Source organism: Moschus berezovskii, chromosome 17 (genome assembly GCF_049115385.1).
Source record: "Moschus berezovskii isolate FMDL1 chromosome 17, NW_MosBer_1.0, whole genome shotgun sequence".
In the NCBI taxonomy this organism is placed as follows: Eukaryota; Metazoa; Chordata; class Mammalia; order Artiodactyla; family Moschidae; genus Moschus; species Moschus berezovskii.
The window spans coordinates 8,545,726-8,564,680 of NC_142476.1; the positions used below are offsets into that span (position 1 = coordinate 8,545,726).

Consider the following 18,955-nt stretch of genomic DNA (forward strand, 5'->3'; position numbering starts at 1 on the left):
CTGTATCTGTATGAGCCTGTTTTCCTTTTATTTTGTTTTATTTTTACATTCCACAATAAGTGAAATCATGTGGCATTTGTCTTTTTCTATCTGACCTACATCTCTTAGAATAAATACATCCTAGACACATCCACGTTGTTGCAAATGGAAATGTTTCATATTTTATGGCTCGGTCATAGTTCATATCATGTGTATATATAAAACACCTTCTTTATCTACTTATAGATAGTGGACTCTTTAGGTGGCTTCCAAACCTTGGTTATTGTGTGTAATGCTGCAATGAGCATTGGAGTGCATATATCTTTTTAGATTAGTAGTTTTGGTTCCTTTGAATAAATACCCAGAAGTGGAATTTCTGGATCATACGGCAGTTCTATTTTTAATTTTTAAAGGAAACTCTATCCTCTTATCCATAGCAACTCTGCCAGTTTACAACCCCACCAACAGTGCACAAAGATTCCCTTGTCTCCACATCTTTGACAACACTTGATGTTGTCCTTTTCATGATAGCCATTATGATAGGTGTGAAGGGACATCATACTAGGGTTGCAATATGTTTTTCCTGGATACTGTAGTCTTGGCTACAAGATTTTTTCCCTTTCACTACTTTGGATATGTTATGCCAGTCCACTGTGACCTAAAAAATATTCTTCAGAAGTTGTTGATACTTGTAAGGGTCTGCTTGTAGGTAACTACTGCCTTTTCTCTTGAAGGAAAAGAGGGTGACAGAGGATGATATGGTTGGGTCGCATCACTGACTCAATGGACATGAACCTGGGCAAACTCCAGGAGATGGTGAGAAACAGAGAAGCCTGGCATGTTGCAGTCCATGGCATCACAAAGAGTTGGACATGACTTGGGAACTGAACAACAACGTTCTCTTAATTAATTTTTTATTTTAATCGGAGGCTAAATACTTTACAATATTGTGGTGGTTTTTGCCATACATTGACATGAATCAGCCACGGATGTACGTGTGTCCCCCATCCCGAAACCCCCTCCCACCTCCCTCCTCATCCCATCCCTCTGGGTTGTCCCAGTGCACCAGCTTTGAGTGCCCTGTTTCATGCATTGAATGTGGACTGGTGATCTGTTTCACATATGGCAACATACATGTTTCAATGCTATTCTCTCGAATCATCCCCCCCTCGCCTTCTCCTACAGAGTCTAAAAGTCTCTTCTTTGTATCTGTGTCTCTTTTGCTGTCTCGTGTATAGGGTTGTTATGACCATCTTTCTAAATTCCATATATATGTGTTGATATACTCTATTGGTGTTTTTCTTTCTGACTTACTTCACTGTGTATAATAGACTCCAGTTTCATACACCTCATTAGAACTGATTCCAATGCAATCTTTTCAATAGCTGAGTAATATTCTGTTGTGCGTATGTACCAAAACTTTCTTATCCATTCTTCTGCTGATGGACATCTAGGTTGGTTCCATGTCTTAGCTATTGCAAACAGTGCTACGAGGAACATTGGTTTACAAGTGTCTCTCTCAATTCTGTTTTCTTCAACGGGTATGCCCAGCAGTGGGATTGCTGGGTCATATGGCAGATCTGTTTTCAGTTTTTTTTTTTTAAGGAATCTCCACGCTGTTCTCCATAGTGGTTGTAGTAGTTTGCATTCCCACCAACAGTGTAACAGGGTTCTCTTTTCTTCACACCTTCTCCTGCATTAGACTTTTAGCTAGCAACCATTCTGACCGGCATGAGACGGTACCTCACTGTGGTTTTGATTTACATTTCTCTGACAATGAGTGATGCTGAGCATTTTTTCATGTGTTTGTTAGCCATCTGTCTTCTTTAGAGAAATGTCTGTTTAGTGCTTTGGCCCACTTTTTGATTGGGTCGTTTGTTTTTCTGGTATTGAGCTGCATGAGTTGTTTATATGATTTTGAGATTAGTTATTTGTCAGTTGCTTTGTTTGCTATTATTTTCTCCCATTCTGAAGGCAGTCTTTTCACCTTGCTTTGAGTTTTCTTCGTTGTGCAAAAGCTTTTATGTTTAATTAGGTTCCATTTGTTTATTTTTGCTTTTTTTCCACTACTCTGTGAGGTGGGTCATAGGGGATCATGCTGTGATTTATGTCAGAGTGTGTTTTGAATATGTTTTCTTCTAGGAGTTTTATAGTTTCTAATCTTAAATTTAGATCTTAAATCCATTTTGAGTTTACTTTTGTGTATGGTGTTACAAAGTGTTCTAGCTTCCCTCTTTTACAGATAGTTGACCACTTTTCCCAACACCACTTGTTAAAGAGATTGTGCTTACTCCATTGTATATTTTTGCCTCCTTTGTCAAAGATAAGGTGTCCATAGGTGCATGGACTTATTTCTGGGCTTTCTATTTTGTTCCCTTGATCTATATTTCTGTCTTTGTGCCAGTACCATACTGTCTTGATTACTGTAGGTTTGTAGTATAGTCTGAAGTCAGGCATGTGGATTCATCCAGATCCATTCTTCTTTCTCTAGATTGCTTTGGCTATTCGAGGGTTTTTAGTGTTTCCATACAAATTATGAAATTATTTGTTCTAGTTCTGTGAAAAAAATGCCATTGGAGCTTGATAAGGATTGCACTGAATGTATAGATAGCTTTAAGCTGTATACTCATTTTGAGTATATTGATACTTCTGATCCACGAACATGGTATATTTCTCCATCTATTTGTGTTGTTTGATTTCCTTCATCAGTGTTTTATAGCTTTCCATGTATAGGTCTTTTGTTTCTTTAGGTAGATTTATTCCTAAGTATTTTATTCATTTCATCACAGTGGTGAATGGGATTGTTTCCTTAATTTCTCTTTGTTTTCTCATTGTTAGTGTATAGGAATCCAAGGGATTTCGGTGTATTAATTTTATATCCTGCAAATTTACTATGTTCATTGATTAGCTCTAGTAATTTCCTCATGGTGTCTTTAGGGTTTTCTATGTAGAGGATCATGTCATCTGCAAACCATGAGAGTTTTACTCCTTCTTTTCCAATCTGGATTCCTTTATTTCCCTTTCTTCTCTGAGTGTTGTGGATAAAACTTCCAAAACTATGTTGAATAGTAGCGGTGAGAGTGAGCACCCTTGTCTTGTTCCTCACTTTAGGGGAAATGATTTCAAATTTTCGCCATTAAGGATAATGTTTGCTGTGGGTTTATCATATATGGCTTCTATTATGTTGAGGTATGTTCCTTCTATGCCTTCTTTCTGGAGGGTTTTTTCCATAAATGGATGTTGAGTTTTGTTAAAGGCTTTCTCTGCATCTATTGAGATAATCATATGGGTTTTATTTTTCCTTCAATTTGTTAATGTGGTGTATCACATTGATTGATTTGTGAATATTGATGAATCCTTGCATCCCTGAGATAAAGCCCATTTGGTCATGATGTATGATCTTTTTAATATGTTGTTGGATTCTGTTTACTAGAATTTTGTCAAGGATTTTTGCATCTATGTTAATCAGTAATATTGGCCTTTAGTGTTCTTTTTCAGTGGCATCTTTGTCTGGTTTTGGAATTAGGGTGATTTTGGCCTCACAGAATGTGTTTGAGAGTTTACCTTCCTCTGAAATTTTCTGGAAAGGTTTGAGTAGGATAGGTGTTGAAAAGAAAAGTGAAAGTGAAGTCGTTCAGCCGTGTCTGACTCTTTGAGACCCCATGGACTGTAGCCTACCAGGCTTCTCCATCTGTGGGATTTTCTAGGCAAGAGTATTGAAGGGGGTTGCCATTTCCTTCTCCAAGGGATCTTCCCAACCCAGGGATTGAATGTGGGTCTACCACATTGGAGGCAGATGCTTTACCTCTGAGCCACCAGGGAAGGATAGGTGTTAGCTCGTCTCTAAATTTTTGGTAAAGTCACCTGTGAAGACATCTGGTCCTGGGCTTTTGTTTGCTGGAAAAATTTTTATTCCAGTTTCTATTTCCATGCTTGTGATAAGTATGTTAAGATTTTCTCTTTCTTCCTGGTTCAGTTTTGGAAGACTATACTTTTCTAGGAATTTGTACATTTCTTCCAAGTTGTCCATTTTTTTGGCATATAGTTGCTGATAGTAGTTTCTTATGATCCTTTGTATTTCTGTGCTGTCTGTTGTGATTTCTCCATTTTTATTTCTAATTTTATTGATTTAATACTTCTCCCTTTTTTCTTAATGAGTCTTGCTAATGGTTTGTCTATTTTATTTATCTTCTCAAAGAACCAGCTTTTAGTTTTGCTGATTTTTCCTATGGTCTCCTTTGTTTCTTTTTCATTTATTTCTGCCCTAATTTTCATGATTTCCTTCCTTATACTAACCCTGGGATTCTTCTTTTTCTAGTTGCTTTAGGTGTAAAGTTAGGTTATTTATTGATTTTTCTCTTGTTTCTTGAGGCAAGCTTGTAATGCTATGAACCTTTCCCTTAGCACTCTTTTTACTGAATCCCATAGGTTTTGGGTTGCTGTGTTTTCATTTTCATTTGTGTCTATGCATATTTTGATTTCCTTTTTATTTCTTCCATTATTTGTTGGTTATTCAGAATTGTGTTACTTAACTTCCATATGTTTGTATTTTCAATTTTTTTTTCCTGTAGTTGACATCTAATCTTACCGCATTGTGATCAGAAAAGATCTTTGAAAGGATTTCAATTCTTTTGAATTTACCAAGGCTAGATTTTTGGCCCAGGATGTGATCTATCCTGAAGAATACACCTTGTGCACTTGAGAAAAAGGTGAAATGCACTGTTTGGGGGTGAAATATCCTATAGATATCAATTAGGTCTAAAAGGGCCATCTAGTCAATGCTATGGTTTTTCCAGTGGTCATGTATGGATGTGAGAGTTGGACTGTGAAGAAAGCTGATCGCTGAAGAATTGATGCTTTTGAACTGTGGTGCTGGAGAAGACTCTTGAGAGTCCCTTGGACTGCAAGGAGATCCAACCAGTCCATTCTAAAGGAGATCAATCCTGGGTTTTCATTGGAAGGACTGATGCTGAAGCTGAAACTCCAAAACTTTGGCCACCTCTTGCGATGAGTTGACTCACTGGAAAAGACTCTGATGCTAGGAGGGATTGGGGGCAGGAGAAGGGGACAACAGAGAATGAGATGGCTGGATGGCATCACCAACTCGATAGACATGAGTTTGAGTGAACTCCAGGAGTTGGTGATGGACAGGGAGGCCCGGCGTGCTGTGATTCATGGAGTCGCAAGGAGTCAGACATGACTGAGCGACTGAACTGAACTGAACTGAACTGTCCATTGTATCATTTAAAGTTTGTGTTTCCTTGCTAATTTTCTGTTTGGTTGACATGTCCATAAGTGTGAGTGGGGTATTAAAATCTCGCACTACTATTGTGCTACTATTAATTTCTCCTTTCATACTTGTTATCATTTGCCTTACGTATTGAGCTGCTCCTATGTTGGTTTCATATATAATTATAATTGTTATATCTTCTTCTTGGGTTGATCCTTTGATCATTAAGTAGTGTCTTTCTTTGTCTCTTTTCATGACATTTATTTCAAAGTCTATTTTGTCTGATATGAGTATTGCTACTCCTGCTTTCTTTTTGTCTCCATTTGCATGCAATATCTTTCCCAGCCCTTCACTTTCAATATGTATGTGTCCCTTGTTTTGAGGTGGGCCTCTTTCAGACAGCATATATAGGGGTCTGTTTTTGTATCCATTCAGCCAATCTTTGTCTTTTGGTTGGAGCATTCAACCCATTTACATTTAAGGTAATTATTGATAAGTATGATCCCATTGCCATTTACTTGGAACATAACATTATAAATTTTTTTTTCATTAAATGATAATGTGTGCTGGTATGAACCTCTTCAGGTTCATCTCTTTTTGGGACTGTCTGACTTCTAGACCTGAATGTCTGTTTCCTTCCCCAGGTTAAAAATGTTTAGCTATTATTTCTTCAAATAAGTCTCTGTCTCTCTCTATTTTAGGTCCCCATAATAAGAATGGTACTGATGTTGTCCCAGATGTCTGTTAACCTATTCTCATTTTTAAAATTCTTTTTTGTTTTTCCTATGATGTTTAGGAAGTTTTCACTACCCTGTCTTCCAGATCTCTGATCCATTCTTCTGAATCCTCTAATCTACTATTGATTTTCTCTAGTGTATTTTTCATTTCAGCTATTGTATCTTTTAGCACTGTTTAGTCCTTCTTTATATTTTCTTATTCTTAAAATTCTGTTTTCATCCATTCTTCTCTAGAGTCCATTGAACATCTTTATGATCATTACCTTGAATGCTTTATTAGGTAGATTGCTTATCTTAACTTTGTTTAGTGACTTTTCTGAGATTTTGTCTTGTTCCTTCATTTGGAATGCATTTCTCTGTCTCCTGATTTTATCTAACTCTGTGTTTATTTCTAAGAGTTAGGTGTATTCCTGATCTTAGAGAAGTGGTCTTAGGCAGAAGTCTATGGGGCCCAACAGAGTGGTACCCTCTGTAGGATCTATGCAGCAGATCTAGATGCTATAGGGGTGCCCTTCTGTTGTGTCAATGCCAACTACTCTGGGTGCACTGGTAGGCAAGGATCCCACCTACTCCTCAGGTGGCTGACAGACTGTACCTAATGTGGTGGCTGCCAGCCTACTCATAGGCAGGATGAATTGTTGATGGAGCTGGCTACAGGGCCTAAGTGTACTAGGGCTGGTGATATCACACCCAAGAGCAGAGTGAGATGCAGGTGTAGCAGCTGTGGAGCCCAGTGGAGTCTGGGGTTGGTGCTGGCATGCTGATGACTTGTTAAGCCTCTGGTGCTAGTAAGCTATGTATGTGTGTGTTAGGGAGAACTCTAAAGTGGCACTTGCCTTTCATGATGGCTGGCACCAGTATCCATGATCCCAATTGTCTCCTATCTCTCTAGGAGTTTCACAAAGATAAGCAAATTAGTCTAACCCAAGCTTCTTCCCCATTGATGCCTCTTCACTGGGACACAGAGCATGTGAGATGTTTGTATGCCTTTAAAGAACAGAAGCTCTGTTTCCTAAAGCCCTCTGGCTTTCTTGTGTACAAGTTACACTGGACTTCTAAGTCAGAATTTCTGGGGGCTTACTTTTCAGGACCATGACTACCAGGCTGGGCAGCCCAGTTGTCCCTTCATTCTTGTCCTTTTGATCATTAGGAATAAAATTTGCATAAACATAAATTTTACCTGTTATTTTCACAGTAGCCCAAGGAGTTTGTCTGTGTTTCACATCGTAAGTGAAAGAGTGTTCATCAATTCATGAACTGAAACTGTGATTTACTGTTTCAAGATAAATTGGGAGAGACAGAGAGGACTTCATCTTGCTGATCCATACAAAGATTGTGGGCATGCTCAGTCACTTAGTCATGTCCAGCTCTTTGTGACCAAATGAACTCTAGCCCACCAGGTTCCTCTGTCCATGGAATTTCCCAGGCAAGAATGCTGGAGTGGGTTGCCATCCATGCCCCACCCCCCTCGAGCCAGGGGATCTTCCCCATTCAGGGATCGAACCTGTATCTTCTGGATCTCTTGCATTGCAGGAGTTTTCTTCACCACTGAGCCACACGGAAGGATACAAAGCTTGGAGAAGTATTAATCTTCTTTAAAGAATGTTTTAAACAAACTTATGCACTACTTACCAGTGCAACGTGTGATTGACTGCCATCTCCCATCCTTGCACACAATTTCTTCTGCATCTTGAATTAGGTAATTTTCTTTACATAGGATTGATATTTTTTCTCCATTCTGATATTTCACTGTAGTTGTCATATCTCGAGCATTGGGAATCTGAGGTGGAGGTGGGCATGGTTGTTTTTGTGCTTCTGAAAATATTAAAATTAGATTTCTTGATTAAGAAGCATAAGTTAAAATATTAAAGGAAAAATTTTCAATAAACAGAAAGCTCTAATAATATATCATAAATGATCAAATAATTTGATACGCTGTAATTATATTCTTAAGCTTGTTTAGCACTTCAGTGTGTCACATTTGGTTCACTGTCTTGTGGTCTTTCTTCTAGTTTCTTCCTTGTATTCTTCCTGTGCTCAATCATGCATGATTTATGTAAAACCGATTTTATTTTTCTCTAACCTTTAGGATGCCCTAATTGAATTGCTCACTCAGTTTTAGGTACTGAGGAAAAACTGTTATCAGGGTCTTTTTTTTTTTTAGCAGATATTCATGATCAGATATATTGGAATTGGATTGAAGCCCTCAAAATGTTTTCTACCGTGGGAGTTTATTAACCAGAGGAGAAACTACATTTAGTTAATGACCTATTAATTTCATGCTGATTCTTGAACAAGGTAAGAGTTAGATGTTCCTTTGGATTTACAGTGCATTGTTTACAGCTCAGTACTCTCCTGGAGGTACTATTCACTAGCTTGCTGCACTGTTAAACGATATATGCATTGATGAATGCACCTTCTTTAATGGATTAGCAAGCCTGGCTTTTTGTATGTGACCAGAGGGTATAAAAGATCCCTGTGTAAACTGTGTCTGAGTCCACCAAATGGAGGTACCTCAGATATTCAATTCATAATCTGAAGACAAAACTTGTTCAATGACTGTTTGGTTTTGCTTTCTCTTGTCATGCTTCATTTTTATTTCAATAGAAGTGCTATGCATGTATAAGCTGGAAACTCATATATCCTTTCAGGGATCCAACATTTTGTATTAAATTCAGGGAAATATTTGATTGAATACACTTTATTCATCGTTAGTAATATCACCAGATTTTCTATTCTGATCTAAGTCAATAGGAGTATTTTGTGTCCTGTGTTGTGCTTAGTCACTCAGTCATGTCAGACTCTTTGTGACCCTACGGACTATGATCTGCCAGGCTCCTTTGTTCATGGGGATTCTGGATTCTCCAGCAAGAATACTGGAGTGGGTTGCCTTGCCCTCCTCCATTGGATCTGCCCAACACAGTAATCGAACAGAGGTCTCCTGCAACTCAGATGGATTCTTTACCATCAAAGCCACCAGGGAAGACTTGGAATATTTTATGTTTCATCAAAAATATTTCTCTTTTTTTCTGTTTTAACTCTTTTGACATTTTTATCAATGTATTTTCAAGAATTTATTTTCTTTTATGTCTGATGTTTAAACATTTTTGTCCTAATAATTTTAATTTGTACCTGTTAAAAGTCTTGCAAAAGTTAGTTTATATACTACATTTCCCCATAAACTTAATATTTTGCAAATCAGCTATTTATACTTTTTAGCTTATTATGAAAATTGACATTTTAATTTTATTTTTTCTTTCCTTCTATGTTCTTTGGATGTATGTTCTTTTCTAGATTCTAGATTGTACTACCTATTACTTAAGTTCCTTTTTTTTGGAAAGCAAGTTTTAATCTATACATATCTTTGTTTTTTGCTGTATACCATAGATTCCAAAGTATACAGTTTTCATTTTACTTAATTTAACATATTTTCTTTCAGTAAATCACAGAAAAATTTTTTTTTAATTTTTCAAGTTTTGTGATATGGGTGAATAAGTTGTTTAGCTAGCTTTCTTTTAATTTACAATTGCTTTTAATTTATAGAGTATAATTGAAGGACACATTACATGAAATTGAATAGGAATTCTTTTATCACATGAAAATAATCAGGTATTTTAAATTAATTATCTATATTTCAATAAATTACTGTGGACTTCCAGAGAAAGCATATTATGAAAACTATGAAGACCTATATTATATTTATTAAAAAGATAATTCAAAAGGACTAAGCCATGATAAATATAAAATGTATCTAAGAATATATCAGAATACGTGAAGCAAAGATAGGCAGAACTGAAAGAAGAAATAGACAAATCCACACCCCTTTTTAGCAGTTCTGAGAGCCTTCCTACTCTGATGGATAGAACAACTAGAAAAAGCTATTTTAAGACATAGGTACATTTTTAGAACACTATGAACAATACTAACCTGATCTAGAAACTAGAATACACATATAATTTATATGAAATGGAAATATCACAAAGATAGACAATATGCTGTGCAACAAAGAATGAATAAAATTCAAAATAATAAAAATTTACACAGTGTGTTCTATGACAAGTGAATTAGGTTAGAAATCAGTAAGAATAAATTATCTATGCAATCATCTATGATAATCATCAAATTGTGTACAGTAAATATATGCAGCTCTCTAAATAAAAATCATACCACAACATTACTGTTAATGGAGAATGAATTATTTAGAAAATCATAAGTATGTGAGAATTAAACAACAAATTTCTAAAAAACAGTTATGTCAAAGAAGCCACTAAGAATATAAGAAAATATTTCACATACAGCTAATTGAAAATAAAATTGATGCATATTTATAAATTTTTGAGGCAATGCTTAAAAGGTAGTTTTACACAGGTAAAGCAATACTTAGAAGTAAAAATAGGTAGTTTTACAGGTTTAGATTTTAAAAAAGCAGGATGGTTTGAATCAATGTTTTCATTTTTTATCTTAAGAAATGAGAGAGTATACTTAAAACCAAGTGATCAGAAAAGAAGGAAAATTAAGTCCACAAGAGAGAAAAAATTGAGAAAGATTAATAGAAAAGAGAAAACAGAAAATTAAGAAAGTTAAAAATCATGAATATTAACAAGATAAAAATTAGACAAGAGAGGAAATGAAAGAAACTAAGTGTGTTAAAAATGTTAATTTGAAAACTGTACTTTTGAAAAACAAACTAAAGGAGGGAAACAACTCTCAATGCCAAAAATGAAAGAGGTGATATCACCACATACACTACAGGACTAAAAGGAAAACAGAATGTTAAGTGATTATTAGAAACAATTTTACACCAATCAGCTTCATAAGTTAGGCAAAACAGAGATATTTCTTGAAAAATGCAACTTTCTCTCAATGATAAGACAATGTAGAAAATATTAAAGAAATTGAATTCTTCATCACGGGAACATTTTGAAGAAGCAAACTGCATATCAGATCTCATGGGCGCTCAGTCGTATCCAACTCTCTGCAACCCTAAGGACTGCAGCCTGCCAGGCTTCTCTGTCCATGGGATTCTCCAGGCAAGAATACTGGGGTGGGTGGCCATTCCCTTCTCCAGGGGATCTTCCCGAGCCAGGGATTGAACCTGGGTCTCCTGCCTTGCAGGCAGATTCTTTACTGTCTGAGCCCCCAGGGGAGCCTACTGGTATGTCTGGAAAAATTGAAGCAAAAATAAATAGAGACATACCATGTTTATGATTTCAAAATTCAATACAGTAAAGAAGTCAATTCTCTACAATTCATTTCTCATTACAAAGCCATCCCTTTCGATATACAACCCAATATTTTATCAAAATTGCTAATATCGTAACTATAGGTCTCTTAACTTACATATGAAAAAGAATGTTGATATGCACGTAGTCAACAACAATTGCCAGCAACTACCAGTAAAATTTTTGCATTGCTCTCATATTTATAATTTCTGCTAATGATTGATATTGTACTTCTGGGTGAAACAACCAATTATGCGATTTTTGGCAAAATTTTAAAATAACTTTATTTATACTTTAGATACTTCTTGCATTTGTACATCTTGCATGTTTGAACTTTTTTGTATCCACTCAATTCAATGTCCAACTGTGCACATTTCCTTAATAATTAGCTAAAGGTATAGGTACTTTTTGAGATGTTGAAATGAGGTGAATAATCCTTTCAAAGACTTGTCATTGAGTTGTTGCAAGCTAACAGACAAACTCTGATAATAAATTCTACAGAGTAAATTATAAAAAAAAAAAAAGTCATAAGTTTCCTCTGAAATTTCTGTGTTCAAAACCAAAATAACTAAAGTAATTTTGAGTGAGAGGAACATACTTAGAGACTATTATCAGCCTTTCAGCCTGCTAAAAAGGTAGTTACAAAGGTAATTTGGCAGCAGTGAAGATAGTTAATAGTTAAATGACTAAATAGAAAGTTCAGAAATAAATCAGCACTTTCATAGTTAACTGATTTTTCACTTCAATGGATTTTCCACATATTCTTAAAATAATTGACAATCCATCCATAAGAAATCAACTTCTACTTTATACAATCCTCAAGTATTAACATGAGACAGATAACATACTTAAATATACTCACATAAAATTATTGTTTCCAGAAGGAAATGTAGAACATATGTACTTCACTACCTGTAAATGTTACTTGCTTCCTTAAAGATGCACTTGTGTAGCAAGCACTTTTAATTTTATATTTGCTATTAATTTAGAATAATTTACAAACATGAATTCCTTGAAATTTGTTGGGAATTCCTTTTTCATATGAAATAATAAATTGTTTTAACTTAACTATATTTAATAAGCTAATATAGATTTCCAGACAAGGTGCATGATAAAAATTAAGAAATATTTTATAATTATAAAAAAGTTAATTCACAAGGACCAAGCAATCATAAATATATAATGCATAATATACAGTGCTGTGCTTAGCCACTTGGTCAGGTCCCAATTTTGTGATCCCATGGTCTGCAACCTGCCAGGCTTCTCTGTCCTTGGGGCTTCTCCAGGCCAGAATACTGGAGTGGGTTGCCTCTATGGGATCTTCTCAACACAGGGATTGAACCCAGGTCCCCCCACTGCAGGCAGATTGTAGACTGACCTACCAGGGAAGCTCAAGAATCCTGGAGTGGGCAGCCTAATTCTTCTTTAGGGGATATTCCTGATCTGAAATTGAACTGGGGTCTCCTGCATTGGCAGTGAAAATCGTTAAACAGCCGTGGTATTCTGACCGTGCAAAGGTAGCATAATCATTTGTTCTCTAAATAGGGACTTGTATGAATGGCCACATGAGGGTTCTACTGTCTCTAACTTCCAATCAGTGAAATTGACCTTCCCATGAACTAATAAGACAAGAAGACCCTATGGAGCTTTAACTAACTAGCCTAAAGAAAACAAGCATAACCACTAAGGAATAACAACACTCTTTATAGACTAGCAGTTTCGGTTGAGGTGACTTCGGAGAATAAAAAATCCTCCAAACGATTTTAAAGACTAGACTCACAAGTCAAACCACACTATCGCTTATTGATCCAAAAACTTGATTAACGGAACAAGTTACCCTAGGGATAACAGCGCAATCCTATTCAAGAGTCCATATCGACAAGACGGTTTACGACCTCGATGTTGGATCAGGACATCCAGATGGTGCAACCTCTATCAAAGGTTCGTGTGTTCAACGATTAAAGTCCTAAGTGATCTGAGTTCAGATCAGAGTAATCCAGGTCAGTTTCTATCTATTATGCATTTCTCCCAGTACGAATGGATAAGAGAAATAAGGCCAACTTCAAACAAGCTCCTTAAACCAATTAATGATCTCATCTCAATAAATTCCGCAAACAAACTATGCCCTAGAAAATTAAGTTAAGATGGCAGAGCCCAGTAATTGCGTAAAACTTAAGCCTTTATAATCAGAGATTCAAATCCTCTCCTTAACAAAATGTTCATAATTAATATTCTAATACTAATTATCCCCATCCTTCTAGCCGTAGCATTTCTCACACTAGTAGAACGAAAAGTCCTAGGGTATATACAACTTCGAAAAGGCCCAAACGTCGTAGGTCCACCATATGGCCTGCTCCAACCCATCTCTGATGTAATCAAACTTTTTATTAAAGAACCACTACGACCCTCCACATCCTCAATTTCAATATTTATTCTAGCACCCATTCTAGCCCTAAGCCTAGCCCTAACTATATGAATCCCCCTACCCATACCCTATCTCCTCATCAATATAAACCTAGGAGTCCTATTCATACTAGCCATATCAAGCTTAGTTGTATACTCCATTCGCTGATCAGGCTGAGCCTTCAACTCAAAATATGCACTAATTGGAGCCCTACCAGCAGTAGCACAATCTCATATGAAGTCACACTAGCAATTATCCTATTATCAGTCCTACTAATAAGTGGATCCTTTACCCTTTCTACTCTAATCACCACACAAGAATGAGTATGACTAATTTTTGCTGCATGACCCTTACCTATAATATGATTTATCTCAACACTAGCAGAAACAAACCGAGCTCCATTTGACCTTACTGAAGGGGAATCAGAACTAGTCTCAGGCTCCCTACTAGGCATCCACCTAATCCTTCAAATCCTAACAGGCCTATTCTTAGCAATACACTACAGTTCTGACATAATAACAGCATTCTCCTCTGTCACTCATATCTGCCGAGACGTCAACTATGGATGAATCATTCGATATATACACGCAAAAGGAGCATTAATATTTTTCATCTGCTTATTCATACACGTGGGACGAGGCCGATACTACAGAACATATGCATTCCTAGAGACATGAAATATTGGAGTCATCCTCCTATTCGTAGTGATGGCCACAGCATTCATAGGATACATCCTACCATGAGGACAAATATCTGAGGAGTAACAGTCATTACCAATCTTCTCTCAGCAATCCCCTATATCGGTACTAACCTAGTTGAATGAATCTGGGGAGGATTCTCAGTAGACAAAGCACCACTCACCCGATTCTTTGCCTTCCACTTCATCTTCCCATTCGTCATCGCAGCACTCGCTATAGTGCACCTACTCTTAGTGAATTTTATCAGACATCTGGTTCTTTCTTCAGGGCCATTGATTTAAGGATCGCCCATTCTTTCCCCTTAAATAAGACATCTCGATGGACTAATGGCTAATCAGCCCACGCTCACACATAACTTGATGTCATACATTTGGTATTTTTTAATTTTGGGGGATGCTTGGACTCAGCTATGGCCGTCTGAGGCCCTGAAGGAGAGCATGAATTGTAGCTGGACTTAACTGCATCTTGAGCATCACCATAATGTTAGGCACGAGCATCACAGTCAATGGTAGCAGGACATAAAATTATATCATACATACTAATCCATATCCCCCCTCCCCCCCTTAAATATTCACCACCATTTTTAACACGCTCCCCCCTAGTTACTTATTCAAATTTATCACATTTTCAATACACAAATTAGCACTTCGAATAAAATAAGCAAGTAAGTGCCTGCTTACGTTACAATATCTAGTTAATGTAGCTTAAGGCTAATAGAGTTTTGTCAAGAGAACGCACTGGTTATAGCAAACACCCTCTTTCAACAACACACGAGAAGACTCTACACATGGACATCACCAGATGGTCAATACAGAAGTCAGATTGATTATATTCTTTGCAGCCAAAGATGCAGAAGCTCTATACAGTTAGCAAAAACAAGACCAGGAGCTGAATGTGGCTCAGATCATGAATTCCTTATTACCAAATTCAGACTTAAATAGAAGAAAGTAGGGAAAACCACTAGACCATTCAGATATGACCTAAATCAAATCCCTTATGATTATACAGTGGAAGTGAGGAATAGATTTAAGGGACTAGATCTGATAGATAGAGTGCCTGATGAACTATGGACGGAGGTTCGTGACATTGTAAAGGAGACAGGGACCAAGACCATCCCCATGGAAAAGAAATGCAAAAAAGCAAAATGGCTGTCTGAGGAGGCCTTACAAATAGCTATGAAAAGAAGAGAAGCAAAAAGCAAAGGAGAAAAGGAAAAATATAAGCATCTGAATGCAGAGTTCCAAAGAATAGCAAGGAGAGATAAGAAAGACTTCCTCGGTGATCAATGCAAAGAAATAGAGGAAAACAACAGACTAGGAAAAACAAGAAAAATTAGAGATTCCAAGGGAACATTTCATGCAAAGATGGGTTCGATAAAGGACAGAAATGGTATGGACCTAACAGAAGCAGAAGATATTAAGAAGAGGTGGCAAGAATACACAGAAGAACTGTACAAAAAAGATCTTCACGACCAAGATAGTCACGATAACCTGATCACTGACCTAGAGCCAGACATCTTGGAATGTGAAGTCAAGTGGGCCTTTGAAAGCATCACTACGAACAAAGCTAGTGGAGGTGATGGAATTCTAGTTGAGCTATTTCAAATCTTGAAAGATGATGCTGCGAAAGTGCTGCACTCAATATGCCAGCAAATTTGGAAAACTCAGCGCTGGCCATAGGACTGGGAGAGGTCAGTCTTCATTCCAATCCCAAAGAAAGGCAATGCCAAAGAATGCTCAAACTACCGCACAATTGCACTCATCTCACACGCTAGTAAAGTCATGCTCAAAATTCTCCAAGTCAGGCTTCAGCAATATGTGAACCATGAACTCACAGATGTTCAAACAGGTTTTAGAAAAGGCAGAGGCACCAGAGATCAAATTGCCAACATCCGCTGGATCATGGAGAAAGCAAGAGAGTTCCAGAAGAGCATCTATTTCTGCTTCATTGACTCTGCCAAAGCCTTTGACTGGGTGGATCACAATAAACTGTGGAACATTCTGAAAGAGATGGGAATCCCAGACCACCTGACCTGCCTCTTGAGAAACCTGTATGCAGGTCAGGAAGCAACAGTCAGAACTGGACATGGAACAACAAACTGGTTCCAAATAGGAAAAGGAGTACGTCAAGGCTGTATATTGTCATCTTGCTTATTTAACTTATATGCAGAGTACATCATGAGGAACGCTGGGCTGGAAGAAGCACAAGCTGGAATCAAGATTGCTGGGAGAAATATCAATAATCTCAGATATGCAGATGACACTACCCTTATGGCAGAAAGTAAAGAGGAACTCAAAAGCCTCTTGATGAAAGTGAAAGAGGAGAGTGAAAAGGTTGGCTTGAAGCTCAACATTCAGAAAACAAAGATCATGGCATCTGGTCCCATCACTTCATGGGAAATAGATGGAAAAACAATGGAAACAGTGTCAGACTTTATTTTTTGGGGGCTCCAAAATCACTGCAGATGCTGATTGCAGCCATGAAATTAAAAGACGCTTACTCCTTGGAAGGAAAGTTATGACCAACCTAGATAGTATATTAAAAAGCAGAGACATTACTTTGCCAACCAAGGTCCGTCTAGTCAAGGCAATGGTTTTTCCCGTGGTCATGTATGGATGTGAGAGCTGGACTGTGAAGAAAGCTGATTGCCGAAGAATTGATGCTTTTGAACTGTGGTGTTGGAGAAGACTCTTGAGAGTCCCTTGTACCACAAGGAGATCCAACCAGTCCATTCTAAGGGAGATCGATCCTGGGTGTTCATTGGAGGGACTGATGCTGAAGCTGAAACTGCAATACTTTGGCCACCTCATGCGATGAGCTGACTCACTGGAAAAGACTCTGATGCTGGGAAAGGTTGGGGGCGGGAGGAGACGGGGACGACAGAGAATGAGATGGCTGGATGGCATCACCGACTCTGTGGACATCAGTTTGAGTGAGCTCCAGGATTTGGTGATGGACAGGGAGGCCTGGCGTGCTGTGATTCATGGGGTCGCAGAGAGTCGGACATGACTGAGCAACTGAACTGAATATTAAAGCAATGCACTGAAAATGCCTAGATGAGTATATCAACTTCATAAACACACAGGTTTGGTCCCAGCCTTCCTATTGATTTTTAATAAACTTACATATGCAAGTATCCACACCCCGGTGAAAATGCCCTTCGAGTCAACAGAACTAAGAGGAGCGGGTATCAAGCACACACCCTGTAGCTCACAACACCTTGCTTAACCACACCCCAACGGGAAACAGCAGTGATAGAAATTAAGCCATAAACGAAAATTTGACTAAGTTATATTAATTGGTTGGTAAATCTCGTGCCAGCCACCGCGGTCATATGATTAACCCAAGTTAATAGGAATACGGCGTAAAGCGTGTTAAAGCACCCAACTAAATAGAGTTAAATTTTAATTAAGCTGTAAAAAGCCATAATTACAACAAAAATAAATGACGAAAGTAACTCTACAATCACTGACACACTATAGCTAAGACCCAAACTGGGATTAGATACCCCACTATGCTTAGTCCTAAACGCAAATAACTCTACAACAAAGTTATTCGCCAGAGTACTACCAGCAACAGCTTAAAACTCAAAGGACTTGGTGGTGCTTTATACCCTTCTAGAGGAGCCTGTTCTATAATCGATAAACCCCAATAAACCTCACCAATCCTTGCTAATACAGTCTATATACCGCCATCTTCAGCAAACCCTAAAAAGGAACAAAAGTAAGCACAATCACAGTACATAAAAACGTTGGGTGAAGGTGTAACCTATGGAATAGAAAGAAACGGGCTACATTTTCTACTTCAAGAAAACCCAATACGAAAGTTATTATGAAACTAATATCGAAAGGAGGATTTAGTAGTAAACTAAGAATAGAGTGCTTAGTTGAATTAGGCCATGAAGCACGCACACACTGCCTGTCACCCTCCTCAAATAAACATGATGTACTAAAACATATTCACACACATCAACCACATGAGAGGAGACAAGTCGTAACAAGGTAAGCATACTGGAAAGTGTGCTTGGACAAACCAAGATATAGCTTAAACAAAGCACCTAGTTTACACCTAGAAGATTTCACATATCATGAATATCTTGAACTAAACCTAGCCCATAACTTTATCCCACTCAACAATCAAGATAAAATAAAACAAAACATTTATTCATTGCTTAAAGTATAGGAGATAGAAATTTTAACATGGCACTATAGAGAAAGTACCGTAAGGGAACGATGAAAGAAAAAAAATCACAGTACAAAAAAAGCAAAGATTACCCCTTATACCTTTTGCATAATGAGTTAACTAGTGTTAAACTTAACAAAATGAATTTCAGCTAAGCCACCCAAAACCAGACGAGCTACCTATGAACAGTTTATCAAGAACCAACTCATCTATGTAGCAAAATAGAGTTGAGATACCAGGGAAGCCCATAATATACAATGTATGTTATGTATTGGCATGGCAGTTACTTAGAAACTTGTTGTTTAATTCCCAAATAGTTATGCTTTTCTAAATAATTTTTTCTCCATCAATACAGCTTTATTGTGGTATGAGTTTTATATAGGGATCTTTATAAAAGGATGAATTATGAAGTTGAATATTAGACAGTAGATCTGGTTTTCTACTGATTTGAAGCTTCTTTCTAGATATTCTAGGCTTGTAGAAATTGGTAAAAATATTGTGGA

The 18,955-nt window shown here is 37.3% G+C and overlaps 1 protein-coding gene across 2 annotated transcripts in view; it reads right to left on the bottom strand.

The window, feature by feature from the left end:
• Positions 1 to 18,955, bottom strand: part of CFH (complement factor H) — a 146,662-nt gene that overhangs the window by 26,239 nt on the left and 101,468 nt on the right. For both annotated transcript variants that reach the window (XM_055419936.2, XM_055419935.2), the window contains exon 16: positions 7,579 to 7,761. In XM_055419936.2, the coding sequence (XP_055275911.1) occupies positions 7,579 to 7,761 (183 nt within the window). The remainder of the gene's footprint in view (positions 1 to 7,578; positions 7,762 to 18,955) is intronic.